Here is a 17667-nt window from a genome sequence, read left to right as displayed (position 1 = left end):
CCAAAATAAAGTAACAGCACTTCCTTCCAGCGGTCAAGAAAATAAAAGCTTGACTAACTGACATCTTTAATGCTGAATTATCAGAGAAGGAATTGTTACATTTAATTTTTTTTAAAAATGAAATGTTTGTGCTGTGATTATATCTTTGCAGGCGGCGCCCTTCGAACACTGGTAGGTGAGAGGGAAACCAAAAAAGCACATCGCAGGAACATGGAGTATCTGAAAGTTCAAGATGTGACCTTCCAGGAAGGGACATATAAATGCAAAAACAGTCTTTCTTCTGTAACATTTTCTGGTGAGGCTGAGAACTTTTTGAAGTTTCCTCTTACATTTACCAAAAGTATTTTGATTTGTCAGTGGGCCTCAGTTTGGAGGGGGTCCTTCTAGTGCCACGAGCAGGTAGTGGAACCTCAGTTTGTTGCACTGCTATGACATCTTGTGGTCCAACACCAACATAAACAGGGTAAATATTAAGATATTTTAGAGGATTTTGTGTATATATATATTTATTTTTTGCAGAAATTATGCCTTTATATATGGACAACATATATGCCATGAAAAAATTGAGGAAGAGAGAAATGTCAAAGGATAGTTTGAAAATTCAAACCATGGGCATAAGAGTTAAGAGGCATGCTTCTTACCTCATATACTATCTTGTTACATTATACAAAGATTTTAACGTCTTACTATGGAGACCAATTATGTTAGTGTTAGTTGACACTATGTTGTTCTTCATAGTAGATGTCCCAAAAAAGTAAAAAGACAACACGAAAATGTGATGAACATCAATAAAAATGCAAACCATGTAGCTGAATTATTTTATTCTATTAAGTATCTTACATGTAATTAAGCTTATGTTTGCTTAAAGAAGCTGTGTTCATACGGAAGATTGAGTTTTTGTTACTTTTTTTTGGAAAACAGCAAAGTAGAACCTCCTTGGGGGAAATAATTACATTAAATGAAAAAGTAAAATGTAGTTGCTCAACACCCATCCTAAAGTAGACTTACAGGTGATTATGAAATCTAAGCATAACATTTGGCTCAACCCTTCCCTGACAGCGAGTCTTTGAGCTGCTGACAGTGTCATGGGCTCCAACGGAGTTAAAACAAGATGTGGACTTTATTCCACACATCCCATTGAGACAGATTTTCACTAGTTTGAGACTGTATTGTAAGTATTTAGATTATAGCAACAGTGTATCAAAATATGACATTTTCTAATGTTGCTTAAACAAAAAATATTATTAGGGAAGCTTGTAATGCAAACAGAATGTTAATGTTTTATGTAATTGAAGAAGAGCTAATTTTGCAGCCTTTAGAGACAATACTGAATTATATCTCACATCTATGAGTTGCTGACCATGTTTTAATGTTATGAGAGTTACTTTATCTTCATGGTGAAGTTACAGGCAGGAATCTTGATTCACTGGTAACTGGACATTCCTGATACAGGTGTTTTTAGTACAATTACTCTTTTGTAACGTAAACATAAGTTGACTTTCAGGTTTGGTTCAAAAGACGACACTGAATCTTTGGCTAGCTTAAACTTTTTTTTTTAGCTGCACTTGAACGACTTTCTGTCGCCGCGACTGAATGACGACAAGCACGTTAACAGGAATATTAACTTACACGGAATTAAAAAGCAAGCAGGTCATCCACCTACTTGGGTAAAGATAATGTTATGTAACGGTACTCCGTTAGGTTTTCACTGGGTGACTCCCATGTTCCTTCGAGGTATTGTAGACGTTGTTTTGAGGTGTTGTGCTGACATTAAATTCACAGAAATTTACAAAAAAAGAATATTAATGTATATTTTCATGTCAAAGTGAAAGCAGAGCTCTACAAAGTAATATCAATTAATTAAAAATATAAAGCAAAAATGAAAGACAGCAAATATTCAACCACCTTTAAGTCTGTGTAAAGTACTTGCACCTTTGGCTGTTGTTCCAGCTTTGAGCCTGTGTGGATAGGTCTCAGTTGACTTTGCACGTCTGGACACAGGAATATTAACCCATTTTTCCTTGCTAAACTGTTAAAGGTTGCTGGGGATCGTTAGTGAACAGCCATTTTCAAATCCAGCCACTAATTCTTGATTGAATTGATGTCTGGGCTCCGACTGGGCCACTCTAAAATATTCACCATGTTGTCTTTAAACCATTCTTGTATAGCAGAAGCTGTGTGCTTCCAGTTAATGTTGTAAAATAAACCTTCCCCCCAGTTGCAGGTTTTTTTTGTTTGTTTTTTTTGCAGACTATTCTCTAAAATGTCCCTTTACTTTGCTGACATCGTTGCCTTTACAAGCCTTCCAGGGCCTGCTACCAAGAAACATCCCCACATAAGCACCGTTTTATTCATTAGTGTTTTTCATCCAGTTTAACGTTATCAGATGTACTTTGAGCTTGTGGCTTTGGGCGAAAGATCAAAGTTGTTCATCCTGTCTGCATATGGAGATATGCCTGCACACCTACAAAACACCATGGATCAGCTTCCTTTTTTAAGGCATTAGATGGCAGTATGGCATTAAGAGGAACATCTTTCATAGGCCTTCATTTGTCGCTGCCATTTGTCTCAAATTGAACAGTTCAAGTCTATATTCTTTATTGTGCTTGAATGTTATGCTGATATTTATGGCATGTGTTCTTAAGATCACAGACAAAATGTCTGAGGAAGCTCTGAGTACTTTAAGTCTTATTTAACAAGTTCGCAAAACAAGTTTATTTTGTTATTTACCTTTCAGGAATTGGACAATTTAAATACCAAGAAAAGATGTGAAAGAAGGATGCATTTAAAGAGTAAGAGATTAGGTCAAAGATTTAAAAAAAAAAAAAGAACGAACAAGCTAAAATAGAACAATACAAATAGTGTCTAATTTAAATTAGTTAGTGCATCTGTCGTGTACATAATGTACTGTAGTTGGTTTGGTTTTATGGTAGTCTTGTGAAGGAGGTAATAAGCAGCATGGATGCATATTTTATGGTCCATTGCTTTGTTTGCTCTTTTGCTTCACCAGATGATTGTGTTTCAGTGTAGAAACCAGCTGATGTTACGTTTTGTGTTCTTTGCGAACTGGGATATCACAGCCTGAACATCCTGGTTCACAAAGTAAACTGAGGGCAGTTTACTTTATCCACAGTCAGGTTTACAATAAGTGTATTTAACGCAGCTGTTCCCTCATATCAAATAGAGAGCCAGTGTTACATGTCATCATGTCTACAGTACAGTCATTTTGGCCATAAAATTCTTCACTTGACCAGGATATGATTACTGAAGATATTCTTGTCATTTTTTTTATTAATATATAATTGTATTATGTATTGTATGTATAGTGCTTCACTGAGGAATGATTTTTCTGAGATAAATAATAAAATAAGACTGTACAGTTTCCCATAGGAATTTAGCTAAAGCCAGCATTGAGTTCAGCTGTGCAGAGGTTTTAGGCCCGAAAAGTTAGGAGGGATGCTTTCAAAAGTAGGACCATGAATAGCTTTTATTTAATAATTAACTTAATGTGCTATTTGTTCCTCTTGTAGCTTAAGTTGGTTCTTTGTGATTCTGGCTGTATGTCTGGGATTGATGGATGAGTTTTGAACAGTACTACATTTCCCTACTGGTGTTTCAATTGATTCAAACGGTTGCAATTCAGTAAGAAAAGGACAGTAGCACTCTAAGGGAAGTCACATTTGCGTGGTCTAAGGGCTTTCAGTATTTCTTCAAAGGGAATTTATTGCTGTAGGGATGTACTTAAAATTGTGTAATGTGACTGACTGAGGCCCAGCAGGGAGAATTTCCCTCCAAACTTGAAAACCGTCATCTGACTTTGAAGGCCTGAAAGGCAGAGGCTTTTCTTTGTAATTCGATGAGGGAATGTGATTAACACTTGGGCTGTCTGTTTGAGCTGATATATTTGAATTCATACTTTACGTAACAGCTACTTGCAGTGTGGGACCTTCGCGCTCGTCCGCTCGTCCGTAGCGACCTGAAACTCGGCCGGACGACTCGTCATTACGATATCTACATTCTTGCTCGTCCGCCCGGATGACCGCCGTTAAGAAAGACGTATTAAATGATTTCTTACCAATTTAAAACAACGAATAACTTCTCGGTTCTCAACCTGTAGGAGGCCGCCATCTTGTGTCATTGCGCATCGCTTTCGCGCAGGTTTCAGTTTCTTGTTGGTCAGAGAGACTATTTAATGATAATATGAAGATATTAGTATTGGATATGAAGATATATAGACTTGGTATGATGATGATGATATTATAATATCTCATATTTGCTTATCAGAGATAAGTTTATTTCAATGTTAGATAGATGATACTAGTAATAATGTACATAGTTGTTATGTTAAAAATGATCTCAGGATGATGATCTCAGTGCTACTGGAGGACTTGATGCTACATTTAAATTTTCAATTATTTCTGTAGAGTTGCCATATTAAAAGTGATCATAACGATCTCAGGATGATGATCTAAGTCTTACTGGAGTGTCGTATTAAAGTTGCACAAGATATAATTAAAGATTTTTTAAAAAAAGTGACTTTCTAATCAATTTCATTTTTTGCTTCAACTAAAAAAAACGCCGCGAATTACGGACGACCAGAAATTTGTACGGACGACCAAAAATTTGGATTTGGCGGGAGTTGGTTGTAATATTTGCTGTACGGACGACCAAGGATTTTGACGAAGGTCCCACACTGCTTCCCGTTGAGGAGAGACATGGAACTGACAATCCGAGCTCTGCATTTCCGTATTATGTTCTGCTTTTGTCCACCTACGTATAGAAGATGTTGCAGGAGGCCATTAAAGCAAATCTGTGTCAGCAGTTAAATGCTAAACAAATGTAATATTGTAATTGACTGCAAGAGAAGAACTGTAAGACTCACTGAGTAACTCTGATTAGATAGAATCTGAAAAAAAACCTTAATGAATTTTACACAGGATTATTATTGTTTCTTTTTTAAAAACTATTGTTTTTCATATAATGTAGGTTGTGATATACCGCTATGAGCTCATTAGGTCTAAATTGTTCTATGGATTTTTTTTTAGACAGAATGTAAAGCTTAGCTTGGAAAATCCAAACTGAATCTCCATGTAATCTCCTATCTCCATGTTAGGAGATACAGGAGAATCAGTTTGGCATTGGGCGAATTGAATCGCTTTTCCCTCCCGGGAAAGTTTGGTACGACCAATCATAGCACGGGAGGCGGGAGTTAATGCAGCGTCATCTTCAGCGCCTGGATTATCCATAAAACACCTGCGCACCTCCCGTAACCAAACGCAAACATTAACAAAGTTATTCCAAACACCGCTAATCGTTCGGAAGGAGTCTTTTGTTGCGTAGCCTTTTCAAAAATAAGTGTTGTACTTGAGAGTACCCCATGTATTCGCAGATTTTTGTGACAAAAACGACAGTAATCATTCACTGCAACGCTTTCTCGGCTGCATGCCATTGTTGTTTGGACTACATGGACTTCAAGGTTGATTTGTTTGTGCGTCACAGCTGTGTTACGCTGATTGGTTCTTTCTCGTTCAAGCTCCATTCGTTAGCCCCTCCTTTTTGAAATCGTCTCCGATCATCACAATGCCAGACTGCCTTTATTTGTATTTATATTAATACATAAATAAAGTCAGTCTGGATTTTCCAGGCAATGTAAAGCTGGGTCAGAAGATAATGCAAGCATCATAGACTGTGATAAGCAACAGATAACACAACAGAAAACTTTGAACATTTTTGCTACCGTTTCTGGCCTGTTGTTTTTGTCTTTATTTGTTCATTGTAATGTCAATGACTCATTCTTTCTTGTTCTCAGGAGTGCAGAGGGGTGAAATACAGCTCAACTAGTGGCTAAATCTAACCACAGGAGTTTGTAAATGCCCAGCTTTCAATCCGCTCTGGAATTTCAGGTCTCAGTGATTTACCTCATTTGCTTGAACATACACATAACTGTATGTTAGTTGACGTAAATATTTAATTCGTTACAAAATTTCAGGTATTATTTTCAACCCATGAATGGATTATATTAAATCTACCTGCTGCCGTTGGGACCAGCTGAATGAGGCCACACCCAAGTGAAATACAATGTAATAGAACAGGAAGTGGTAACATCTGAATACTGCTTGTCTGTTTTAATCCTGGCTGTCATTCACAGGAAACAGGAATGATCTACAGAAATAGATGACAGGCCTCATAGAGGTTGTGCTTATTATTAACAGTGGGTGTGCCTGTCATTGGGCAGGTGTCTTTTCTGGTGCGAGCGTCACAAGACTTTCTATGACAAGAAACAATATACGGAGGTAGCAATAATGCTTGTTAGAAGATACACTGTTAGTTTTTTGTTTTTTTACAGTAAGATGCCATGCTAAAGGAAACTATCTGGGGAAAACAAAACACACACAGTCATACAAATGCAAATACCACAACTGCCACTTCCACCTTTCTCTTTTCTTGATTTCTCCAGCTGTGTAGAAACTGCCTATATTTACAACATGCATGTAGGAGTCCTGTTTGAGGCATGACTGCTTCAGAATTTTTATCTGGCTAAGTGCAACTGTCATAGTGAAGTTAAGGCAGCAGATGACAGCAAGTCCTTGGAAAAAGAAGAGTTCCTATTGAGTAAAAGAAATGATCATCATTGAGAAATTCGGCATCTGTTGTATTTGTACTTGGTTGGATGAGCTGTGGATCCAGGAACGTAACAAGTTGCGACATCATACAGTAAGAGAAGTAGTGATGAGAAATAAACACAGTGTTTAGTCTGATTATAGAAACATATGCCAGTTGACTTTTAGAGGTTTCTGTATGACATGTTGAGCTGTAGTTGGGATTTAAGATGAGCTTTTTTTTTCAGTGACTTTGTCTTCTCTTCAATAAAGCCTTCTTCCTTCATAGGAGTCATAGCCTTCATTAGTTTATTTTCTGCATGGCCGTTCAGTTTTTGAGCACACCCTGTTTCTTAATCTTCATGGTGAAGTTACAGGCAGGAATCTTGATTCACCAGTAACGGGATATTCCTGATGCAGGTGTTTTTATTACAATTGCTTTTTTTAGTTTGACGTCAAACTGTAACTGGCTGCACCTGTGTTGAAGTAGGTGACTCACTTTAAAAATAGTGACCATTTACGCAGTCACTTACCTTATATATTTTTTAATCGTGTCGATGTCCAGATGCCACGTAGCGTAAACTGGTAACCACAAAGAAAGAAAGAAATGTCTGTGTTTGTTAGACCACTTGGTGATTTCGTCTTGATTACTGCTACACTGTTCCTGTATGATTTAAGTGGAGACTCTATCCCATTAATTCATCAGGGGATAATGGAGAGATATAATATCTGCTTAAATGTAATGCATATCTGTAGTTAAGTCTATCAGGAATGGATTTCTTGTTGACAGAGTCTTGCCTCTTTGCAGCATAAAATTCAGTAAACGTACCGTAAAGTTTTTGACACGGTGCCACTGTTGGTTTTGGTATGATCGTTTATTGGCTCTCTGCAATGACATAACAGTTGGTTCAGGTTGTCCTGAATATGTAAACACACTTTCACCTCATGCCCACACTCAGACCTTGGTGACAAATGTCCACATGAAAACAGCCAAATCCCTGAAAGAGGATAGTCAGGCCTATGAACACTGAAATGCTCACAGTTTCTGTGAATCAGTCTACAGGTCACTCACAACCTGTTTGTGTATTGATCCCTTTGCTGTGGAAAAATTTTGCTTGCTTTGCTTGTTCCTTGTGATACGGTGGTTTATTAGATCTTTCAAACCTGACAGAGACACGTCATTTCTGCCAATGCTTACCGATGCTTTTTCATCTTTGCTGCAGTTTCATGCGTGCTTGGCTTATTTTAGATTTAAAAAAAAATATTTTGGCTAACCCTGACTGGCACATTTTACATAGTTTTATTCAAGGCTAAATACCACGATTTCAGAATGTCCTGGACCAGTTTCCAACTGTTATGTGAACTTTTCCTTGTAATGCAAAGCACTGTCCTACCGCATGTATTCCACCTCTGGAGAAGATGCATCAGTCTGTGTGTTTTAATGTAAAATACAAAGCATTTTTAGTGTAGTTTTGTTGTGTTTTCATGCTTCAGCCTCTCAATATTTGGAAGGCGCAAGTGAGTATGATATGTGGGTGTATTTGTATCATGAAAATAATGGATAATATTGTGCTTTACAGACTTTAAACTGGATCCCACCTGCTCATATACCTTTGTTTTCTAGGAGGTGTACTCTCTGAGAATGCTACGGAGCAGAGAAAAAATGGAGAGGGACAAGATGGAAGAACAGAATCAGGTGTGGCTTTGTGTCTTTGTCTGCTGGAAAAAAATGACATTATTGAAAACGTTATCAGCTTCTAGTTATTGAGAATAAAACGTACTTTTGGAGCCTTTTCTGTATTTTAAGTACAGGGTTGTGTGAAGTTGCTAATTTTCCTTCAGACTGTATTTTTATAGTTATTTCTAGTTATAAAAGATAAACATAACGGGCATCTAGTGGAGAGTGAGGCATGTTTTCTGATTGTACATACTAAATTCACTTGAACTAATGGTCTCTTTGTCTGTTTTACATGTGGTGATTACACACTGATTTGTTGAAGTCTAAGAAGAGGTTGCGGGTGTGTGCGGCGACATGCAACAGAGCAGATTACTCCAAGCTGGCCCCCATCATGTCTGGGATTAAATCCAACCCTGAGGATTTTGAACTGGAAGTTGTAGTGCTTGGTTCACATCTCATTGATGACTACGGGTAAGACCAGAAGACTTTCTTTTCAAAAGCTGTGCTAAAACAGTACTACACTATAAATTATAGTGCACCTGCTAACAGAAATGGTCCGTAATTTCCCACAGATGTCGGGTTTCGATCTGCATTGATTTTGACACTGTATAAACATACTGAGATTTCTAAACTTTATTATTTTGTATTTTTTTCCCATTTCCCTGCCTTGCAGCAACACTTTTCGAATGATTGAGCAGGATGACTTTGACATTGGCTCTAAGCTCCACACTATTGTGAGAGGAGAGGATGAGGCAGCCATGGTGGAGAGTGTTGGGCTGGCGCTAGTGAAACTCCCTGATGTCCTACAGAGACTGCGCCCTGACATCCTGGTTGTGCACGGTGACCGTTTTGACGCACTGGCTCTGGCAACTGCTGCAGCGCTGATGAATATTCGAATACTTCACCTGGAGGGAGGAGAGGTCAGAAGATTAATCTGTTCAGCAACTTCTGCTATGAGAAAATGTGTTTGCTGTGATGTTTTATTTTATGTCTCACTAAACTTGTGTATGCATATTCTTTTTACAATGTGTGCTTTTATGCCTCCACCTTTTAAAGCAGCATGGCATACAGTCATGGAAGCAAATACAATTCATACCTTATCCATATTTTTTTACATAAAGGTTTTAATGCAATGCACTTCATTATAAGCCCTACTGGCATGTAAGAACTTTTTAGTAATTGTTGCAAAATGATAGCCTAGCCGCGCTGGACAACCCATGGCAACGAATTTAATTCTCTGCCAGGGTCGACAACAAAAACGACAACAGTCGTTGAGCTCCATTAGCACCGACTCTGAATAATCTTTCTGTTAACATGTCTGTAATATACTTGAGCTTCACCCATTGACTGTATAAATAAGGCTTCACCAAACTACCTCATCCTCTGATTTCCGGCGCTCTAGGAGCCTATTCGTTGCGCTGATTTGTTGTATACCTACCCAATTGCTGCAGAGTGATTTGATAGACAACCTTTTAGCCCGCCTCCCTCCCTGTCGAGCGTGCCTAGACCCTTGTGCCTTCAAAACATGGGTCTAGCGTGGCTAGGCTAGCAAAACGACAAACCACTTGACAAACCTCTTTTCTTATTTTATTCGTTGCTCCTTTCCCAGGTTAGTGGTACAATTGATGACTCAATCCGCCACGCCATCAGTAAACTGGCTCATTACCATGCCTGCTGCACACGCATGGCAGAGCAGCACCTCATCGCCATGTGTGAGGACCACTCTCGTATCCTCCTGGCAGGATGCCCTTCATATGATAAGCTGCTGTCGACTCATCACAGAGAGGACAACATGGATATCATCAAGAGCTGGTTGGGTATGCAGGGATGTAATCCTCGGCAAGAAACATAGTGTGAGATGTTAGTCTATGTTTGTATGTGATGTGTGGGGTTTTTCTTTCATGTTGAAGGTGACAAGGTGCAGGACCATGATTATATTGTGGCGTTGCAGCACCCAGTCACTACAGACATCCAGCACTCAATTAAGATATATGGGTTGATGCTGGACGCACTGCTCTCCTTCAACAAGAAGACCCTCATCCTCTTTCCTAACATTGATGCCGGTTACTTACACTTATTGCTCCTTTTAGTTCCTACTTCTATTTTTATTACCTCCGCCAGCGGAGGTTATGTAATCATCGGAGTTTGTTTGTCTGTCTGTTAACAGCATAACTCAAAAAGTTATGGACGGATTTTCACCAACTTTTTACAGAATGTCCGGAAGACCAAAAGTAACAATCGATTAGATTTTGGAGGTGATCCGGATCACCGTCTGGATCCAGGATTTTTTTGAAGGACTCTGTACAATTGAGAGAGATGGTTCAAGGCGAACCAAATACCAGGCAGAAACAATGTTGTGGCAGATTATCTTTCCAGGTTGCCGCACATCGCCAACCTCGGGGAGGAAGGGGATGTGACGGAGCGCCGCTGAATGCCCCGTCATTCCCCAGCGATGCATGTCTCTTTCTCTCTTGCTCCGTGCCGGTGAGTGCCGGGGCCAGAGAGCGCGGTGCCATTCTCTGTGCAAATCATGCATCGTTATTTTAATGAATTATTTGCCACCACCGGACTTTTGTGCTGGCTGCGGTCGCCGTCCGAGGGTGCACACTGGGCGCCGATGCGCCCCACACACACACACACACACACGCTCACCTGCTGATGCTGCAGCCTGTTGACTCCTCCAGAGACCAAGCCAAACTGCTTTCATGGCACGCCTTAAAAGTGCTGGATGTGGCGCATTTTCGTGTGGTGTGACATGGAGCCTTCCATTATTGGGGAGTACAGTATTGAATATGTCTCTGGCTGGTTGTAAATCCTGTTTGGGGAGCCAATATTTAATTTCTTTGTTTATTTATGCTTACCACTGAAAGGGGTTGGATTGGAATGATCTGAAATTCATTATGTGAGGTATTTGGTTCGCCTTGAACCATCTCTTTCAATTGTACAGAGTCCTTCAAAAAACTCCTGGATCCAGACGGTGATCCGGATCACCTCCAAAATCTAATCGATTGTTGCTTTTGGTCTTCGGGACATTCTGTGAAAATTTGGTGAAAATCCGTCCATAACTTTTTGAGTCATGCTGTTAACAGACAAACAGACAAACACCCTCCGACTGGTCATCTGTACAATTGAGAGATGGCCTGGCGGAGGTCTGAGTGCTTTTCTAGTTATTAGTCTTTGTTTTCCTATGTATGTGAGTGTTAAAGTAGAACTAGAATCATTTGAATTATACCAGGAATATTCAAATGCAGTTTTGCGATTAGTCGAAGAAATAAATGTTTCTGTTGGTTTAACTTTAACTTCTCCCATAAACAGGAAGCAAGGAAATGGTACGTGTCATGCGAAAGAAGTCCGGAAGACCAAAAGTAACAATCGATTAGATTTTGGAGGTGATCCGGATCACTGGATCCAGGATTTTTTGAAGGACTCTGTACAATTGAGAGAGATGGCCGCCGGCCATCTCTCTCAATTGTACAGAGTCTCCAGCCATTCATGTTCCGGATCCGACATCGAGCAGGCAGAAACAACGTTGTGGCAGATTACCTTTCCAGGTTGCCGCACATCGCCAACCTCGGGGAGGAAGGGGATAATGTGACGGAGCGCTGCTGAACGCCCCGTCATTCCCCGGCGACGAATGTCTCTCTCTCTCTTGCTCTGTGCCGGTGAGTGCCGGGACCAGAGAGTGCGGTGCCGTTCTCTGTGCAAATCATGCATCATTATTTTAATGAACTATTCGCCAGCATGGGCGTAACCACCATCTCAGAAGTGAGGGGGACAAATTTTTCAGAGCGATTTATCATTCTCTTACATTTAATTGCACCATCCTTAGTGGCTAAAGAACCACATAATCCCTAACAGCCACAGTACAATACCAGGGGACCAACTAGGCTAGTTCTTTAAACTATAAAGTATAAAACTTTAAACTATAAAATCTAAAGTTTTAGTGGCCAAACTCTAGTTGAGTTGACAACAATGTCCCTTAAACATCTACTGGACGAGTAGCCAAAGGTGCCAAACACTGAACATGAAATGATCAGTACTGCCTGGTTTCTCCCTGCAATAGATATCTTATTTTCAGGAAGTTATAATCTCTCCTTACCTGTAAAGACCCTACATCCTTGTCCCTGCTGCTGGCCTCTGGTCCATCTCCTCCCTGACTCTGCTCTTTCTGTTATGGCAATAAACATAAAAAAATGTGGTCAGAAAAATTCTGAAATAGCATTAGGAAGATTAAAAATTGCAGTAGAATTTAACCTCAAAAGCACTTTAACCCATAGATACATATTTTTTTCTTAGCCACTTATATTTTTTTTTTCACCTCTGCAGACCCTGCATGGTCAACATTACTGCTGGCCGCCGCCTCTGGTCCATCTCCTGCCTGACTCTGCTCTTTGTTATGGAAATAATCTTTAAAAAATCTGAAAATCAAAATTCTGAGATAGAATTTGAAAGAGAGGGAGTAAAAAATAGTTGTAAATTTATACCATAGATAGCCTATTCTTTTTTTCTCCTCCCTGACTCTCCTCTTTTGGGACCAAAAGACTTAAATACATGGAGAGCAATTGTGAGCACATCTTCTGCCCAGAAATGAAAGAGGACTGGGTTTATTCCAAGAATAAACTAATTAGCAAGTAATGTAACAGAGGCAACAACATTTAAATTATTGTTCATTAGCTTAACATATTGATATATTGCCACATTTTACCTTGTCATCATTTAGCTAACAAGTCTAACATTGTTTGCATCCAACAAGGTCACACAACTTACACGGTTTGGAAAAAACTGTGTAAAGTTTTTTGCTTCTTGCTGGCTCTGGCTGGTTTGCTAAACATTACTCCAGACGCCCGTTCAGCACTGCTCAGCACAGCAGCACGTCTCCTGTGCAGAGCCTTACTATCTCTAGGGCTCTGCTCCTGTGGAACACCTGCGTTAGCATGCGCTCATGGTGCATTCAAAGATGGCTCGGGAAAACACGTTACTGGATGCTAATAACGGGTTTAGCTGTTGTAACGGCTGAAAAAAGTGCGGGGGACAGAGGGGACAGATGTGGAAAGTGCGGGGGACATGTTCCACGCGTACCCCGCGTCCGTTACGCCCATGTTCGCCAGCACCGGACTTTTGTGCTGGCTGCGGTCGCCGTCCGAGGGTGCACACTCGGCACACACACACACACACACACACACACACACACACACACACACACACGCTCACCTGCTGATGCTGCAGCCTGTTGACTCCTCCAGAGACCAAGCCAAACTGCTTTCATGGCACGCCTTAAAAGTGCTGGGTGTGGCGCATTTTCGTGTGGTGTGACATGGAGCCTTCCGTTATTGGGGAGTACAGTATTGAATATGTCTCTGGCTGGTTGTAAATCCTGTTTGGGGAGCCAATATTTAATTTCTTTGTTTATTTATGCTTACCACTGAAAGGGGTTGGATTGGAATGATCTGAAATTCGTTATGTGAGGTATTTGGTTCGCCTTGAACCATCTCTCTCAATTGTACAGAGTCCTTCAAAAAACTCCTGGATCCAGACGGTGATCCGGATCACCTCCAAAATCTAATCGATTGTTACTTTTGGTCTTCCAGACATTCTGTAAAAATTTGGTGAAAAAGATACCCCTGGTATGATGAGTTAACTTTCTGCGTATCTCACAGGGTCTTCGTCTTCCTTTTTTTTTTTTACTTTTTAGTTATAATTTTAAAGGCAAATGTAACAGTATACTTTTTCATAATGCTGTCTGTGAAAAGTAAAGTTAAGCTCACATTTAACAATGATGGTAACATGACTGAATGTTACATGCACCATGGGATTTCATTGGCTGTAATTGGTTGAATGGCAGTAAATGTGGAATATCTTGTTCTCTATAATGTTCATCATAAGAATTGAAGTGCAAAACAAAGATATTCAGTCATCTTAAAAAGAACCCAGCTACATTACTTTTCAAAAGTATTGACTTATGGCAGGTTTTTACCCCTTCGAGGAGTGTGGGGAAAAATGCATTTACTACAGAATTTGTGTCTTCAAACAAAATGTCTGTCTTTTGCAAAGCATGTAATTCCATCAAAGAAGTATTATCTCCCTCGACATTAATCACTGAAGAGTGAATTCTATTGCAGCACAGTCTCACAAGTCTATAACAATGATGTTTTGTCGCTCGAGATTTTATTTTATTTTTTTAAATACATGAATTTATGTACAAGCTGCACAGTAGCATGTTAGTTCGCACTTTCACTTTGCAGCGAGAAGATCCCTGGTTCGCGTCCCGGCTTTCCTGGGATCTTTCTGCATGGAGTTTGCATGTTCTCCCTGTGCATGTATGGATTTTCTCTGGATACTCTGGCTTCCTCCCACAGTCCCAAAATATGCTGAGGTTAATTGATTCTTCTAAAATGCCCACAGGTGTGAATGTGAGTGTGCTTTTTTTGTCTGTATATGTAGCCCTGCCTCCGCCCCAAGTCAGCTGGGATATGCTCCAGCCCCACTGCAACCCTAATGAGGATTAAGCAGTGTATAGATAATGGATAAATGGATGGAATTTAAGTCCAACATGTATTCACTTTATTACTTGCATCTTACATAAACTGTTGATGAGCATTGTGATCCATAAAGGCTGTGGAAGTTAGCAAAACATTAATGTGAGTGCAAATGTATATATATTTTTTTTCCACCTCTAAGATTTATGGTGAGGTAGTGTCTACAGATACGGACCCGTACCCGTAGCCTGTGGGCTACGTATACGTCACTTTCCATTTGCCACACAGATACGGACCCGTACGCGAGTCTCGCGAGTCAAGAAGCTGCTAACCACTGCAAACTGTTGAAAGGTAAGCGAAGGTTAAGGTTAGGGTTAGTGTTAGGGTCCGTATCTGTAGTACCGATGCTACGGGTCCGTACCGCTAGCGTCTACCGGGAGTCACGTGACCAGATCTCGCGTATCTGATTGGCAAATGGCAAGTGCCGTAGCCGTAGTCCACAGGCTACGGGTACGGGTCCGTACCTCCAGCAACAACCTTATGGTGATGGCAACACAGTCCCTCGCATTCTCAAGTTTTTGCGAACCATTGACCTGGACGAACCCCTCCAGAAGACCTTCTGTTTCCCTCCTGTGAAAGACCCCATTTCCCAGGACATTGATCACATCCTGGAAACTCAAAGTGCTCTGGCCATTGACCTCGGAGGAACCAACCTCAGAGTGGCTATTGTCTGCATGAGGGTATGCTGTGTAGAGTCTTGCAGGGGCAGACACTATTTAATTGCTTTACCATCACTGTCTCTCCATTTGTGTATTCAGAAAGTGTATCAGCTCGTCAGGAAGATATTTGTTTCACTTTGACATTTCATGATAAAAAATATACTTGTTTTAAAAACCTAAATTGTAAAGATAAGTCTAAATACTATTTTTAGACACTAATAACCTTGCAGATAATATCTTGTTTTTCTATAATCCAGTCAGTGCTGGTTTCACCCCTTTTTCACTCCCCGTCTCTCTGTTCAGGGCAAGGTCGTGAAGAAATACACTCAGCCCAATCCAAAGACTTTTGAAGCTAGGATGCATCTCATATTAAAAATGTGTACAGATGCCATGCGGGATGCTGTGTGCCTCAACTGTAGACGCGGCATGATGCTGTTCACTGGACTAACAATGGTGGCCTTTTTTGGGCCTTTATATAGGCCTTCAAAACCCATTCTCAAATTGTGCAGATACTCACTGAGTATTGCTTGGTGTGTATTTGGTTCACTTTTGCAAAGTGACCAACCCATGTGCAATGAATCATGACAAAATGACAACTCATCATTATCTGAACTACCAGGGCACTAGATCATCAGTAAATCCACAATGAATAATTACAACCCCCCTACAAGTAGAATTCTGCGTACATTTCTACCTCAAAGTTTCTATTGACTGTCAGTATACATTTAGGATGGGGACAGTCAGTGGCTGTTCTGTTGGGTTGTACAACATTTTTAGATGCATTTGCATATTTGTATCCACTCTCTTTGCTTTCTAAAATGCCATGTGATTAAAAATATGTTGTCGAAAAAATATACAAGATACAAATCTAACTTCTCCGTGTCTTCTTCTCTGTTGCAGCCTCCACAGCATTAGGGGTAGGCATCATCAACATCCTCCACATAGTCAACCCTTCACTGGTGATTCTGTCTGGAGTCTTGGCCTCGTACTACCAGGCCCCGGTGCAGCGCATCATCTCAGAGAGAGCTCTCCTCTCTGCCCAAAGCATCAAGGTTGTCACATCAGACTTGGAAGAGCCTGCCTTACTTGGAGCTGCTAGCATGGTGTTAGACTATGCAACCAGAAGGATATACTGAAGGACATATCTCTAATTTAGTAAGGACTACAGAACTAGAAATATGAACATATCTATAAGACAACTTCAAGACAGAGGTGCAAGGCTAAGCGTTGAAACTATCAGTTGTAAGCACGAGTTTATTATATGTTTTAAATTATTTTGTCTGCTTGTTGATGACCGGAAGTGAATGCAGTTTTGCTTGCATTGTCCACAAATATACAAATACTGTTGTTTTTTTTCACATTGTAACTTGAATACAAGTTTGAAGTGGGTCCATTACCAGGTCAAAAATCCCACACCTGATTTTGTACCGTGCCTACAGTGTAATCAAAGTTTGATGAAGTCCTGGAGCTATTTTCGAACAAGGCATCGGCTTTTGAGTACTCTACAAATCCATCTTCAAGTCAAAACTACTCATACAGGACAGCACTTATAACAGCTCTATCTATAATGCTATATGTGTAGAAAGAAAAGTTTGTCATAGAAAGCTTGTTTCAGATGTGACCAAAGTATTGCTGAAACATGTTACTGTAGTGGTCTGTCTAAAAATCTTTAATTTACACTTTTATCTGTTTTGAGACAAGGATGGCTGCCCAGTCATGTTAAATTTCCATGGTTTGTTAGTGATTAGATCATTTAAAATCCATGAAATCAAACTATAGTGGCTTATATTAATGAACCGTTAAAGCAGCAGCTGCTTTAGCCTTATGACTGCTATAGTGTGATGAGGGCTTGAGGATGAATCTTTTCCTGAATTACTTTTTCCTTTTTTATTAAATTACAACCAACCTAAAGATTTTAACCTTCTAAAGATATTATATGGTTTGTATGTAGTATTACATACCACATGTACTTTGTATGAGTGTTTGTTTTTGGATACATTTTGGATACATTTCTATTTATTTATTTATTTATTTATTTATCTATTTATTTATTTATTTATTTATTTGTTGGTCCAAATAAATAATCTGTCAGTTTATATATTCACAAGACTTGCACTTTATTTATGCCACAATAGCAATGTATAGATGTTCTCATCAGTCCATAATAGTTCTTCATTTTCTGCCTTCATCTGGGT

The 17667-nt window shown here is 39.8% G+C and overlaps 3 protein-coding genes across 3 annotated transcripts in view; all 3 read left to right on the top strand.

Moving 5' to 3' along the window:
- Positions 1-17568, top strand: part of LOC110972513 (bifunctional UDP-N-acetylglucosamine 2-epimerase/N-acetylmannosamine kinase-like) — an 84779-nt gene extending 67211 nt beyond the window's left edge. The window contains exon 15 of the mRNA XM_051945273.1: positions 16373-17568. Within this exon, the coding sequence (XP_051801233.1) occupies positions 16373-16608 (236 nt within the window). The 3' untranslated portion in view covers positions 16609-17568. The remainder of the gene's footprint in view (positions 1-16372) is intronic.
- LOC110947109 (bifunctional UDP-N-acetylglucosamine 2-epimerase/N-acetylmannosamine kinase-like) lies at positions 157-14908 on the top strand. Its single transcript, XM_051945288.1, has 7 exons — positions 157-295; positions 8224-8295; positions 8600-8748; positions 8951-9197; positions 9887-10094; positions 10188-10340; positions 11593-14908. Exons 2-7 carry the CDS (start codon positions 8242-8244, stop codon positions 11655-11657), a joined length of 876 nt encoding a protein of 291 aa, XP_051801248.1. The 5' UTR covers positions 157-295; positions 8224-8241; the 3' UTR covers positions 11658-14908.
- LOC127533262 (bifunctional UDP-N-acetylglucosamine 2-epimerase/N-acetylmannosamine kinase-like) lies at positions 13375-16437 on the top strand. The gene is made up of 3 exons (XM_051945872.1): positions 13375-13423; positions 15231-15493; positions 15776-16437. The coding sequence occupies exons 1-3, from the start codon at positions 13375-13377 to the stop codon at positions 16055-16057; spliced, it is 594 nt and encodes a 197-aa protein (XP_051801832.1). The 3' UTR covers positions 16058-16437.
- Positions 17569-17667: the final 99 nt, after the last annotated feature.

This window comes from Acanthochromis polyacanthus, chromosome 3 (genome assembly GCF_021347895.1).
Source record: "Acanthochromis polyacanthus isolate Apoly-LR-REF ecotype Palm Island chromosome 3, KAUST_Apoly_ChrSc, whole genome shotgun sequence".
NCBI classification, from domain to species: domain Eukaryota; kingdom Metazoa; phylum Chordata; class Actinopteri; family Pomacentridae; genus Acanthochromis; species Acanthochromis polyacanthus.
The sequence above is the reverse complement of the archived record's forward strand: the minus strand, read 5'-3'. Positions and strand labels throughout refer to the sequence as shown.

Bases quoted from the DNA above. Each gene is read 5' to 3' on its own strand.
- LOC110947109 (XM_051945288.1), top strand. From the start codon at position 8,242: ATGCTACGGAGCAGAGAAAAAATGGAGAGGGACAAGATGGAAGAACAG. The intron at 8,296-8,599 runs GTGTGGCTTTGT...GATTTGTTGAAG, and splicing joins AGATGGAAGAACAGAATCAG to TCTAAGAAGAGGTTGCGGGT. The intron at 10,095-10,187 runs GTATGCAGGGAT...TTCATGTTGAAG, and splicing joins TATCATCAAGAGCTGGTTGG to GTGACAAGGTGCAGGACCAT.
- LOC127533262 (XM_051945872.1), top strand. From the start codon at position 13,375: ATGTTCGCCAGCACCGGACTTTTGTGCTGGCTGCGGTCGCCGTCCGAG. The intron at 13,424-15,230 runs GTGCACACTCGG...GATTGGCAAATG, and splicing joins GCTGCGGTCGCCGTCCGAGG to GCAAGTGCCGTAGCCGTAGT. The intron at 15,494-15,775 runs GTATGCTGTGTA...CTCTCTGTTCAG, and splicing joins TGGCTATTGTCTGCATGAGG to GGCAAGGTCGTGAAGAAATA.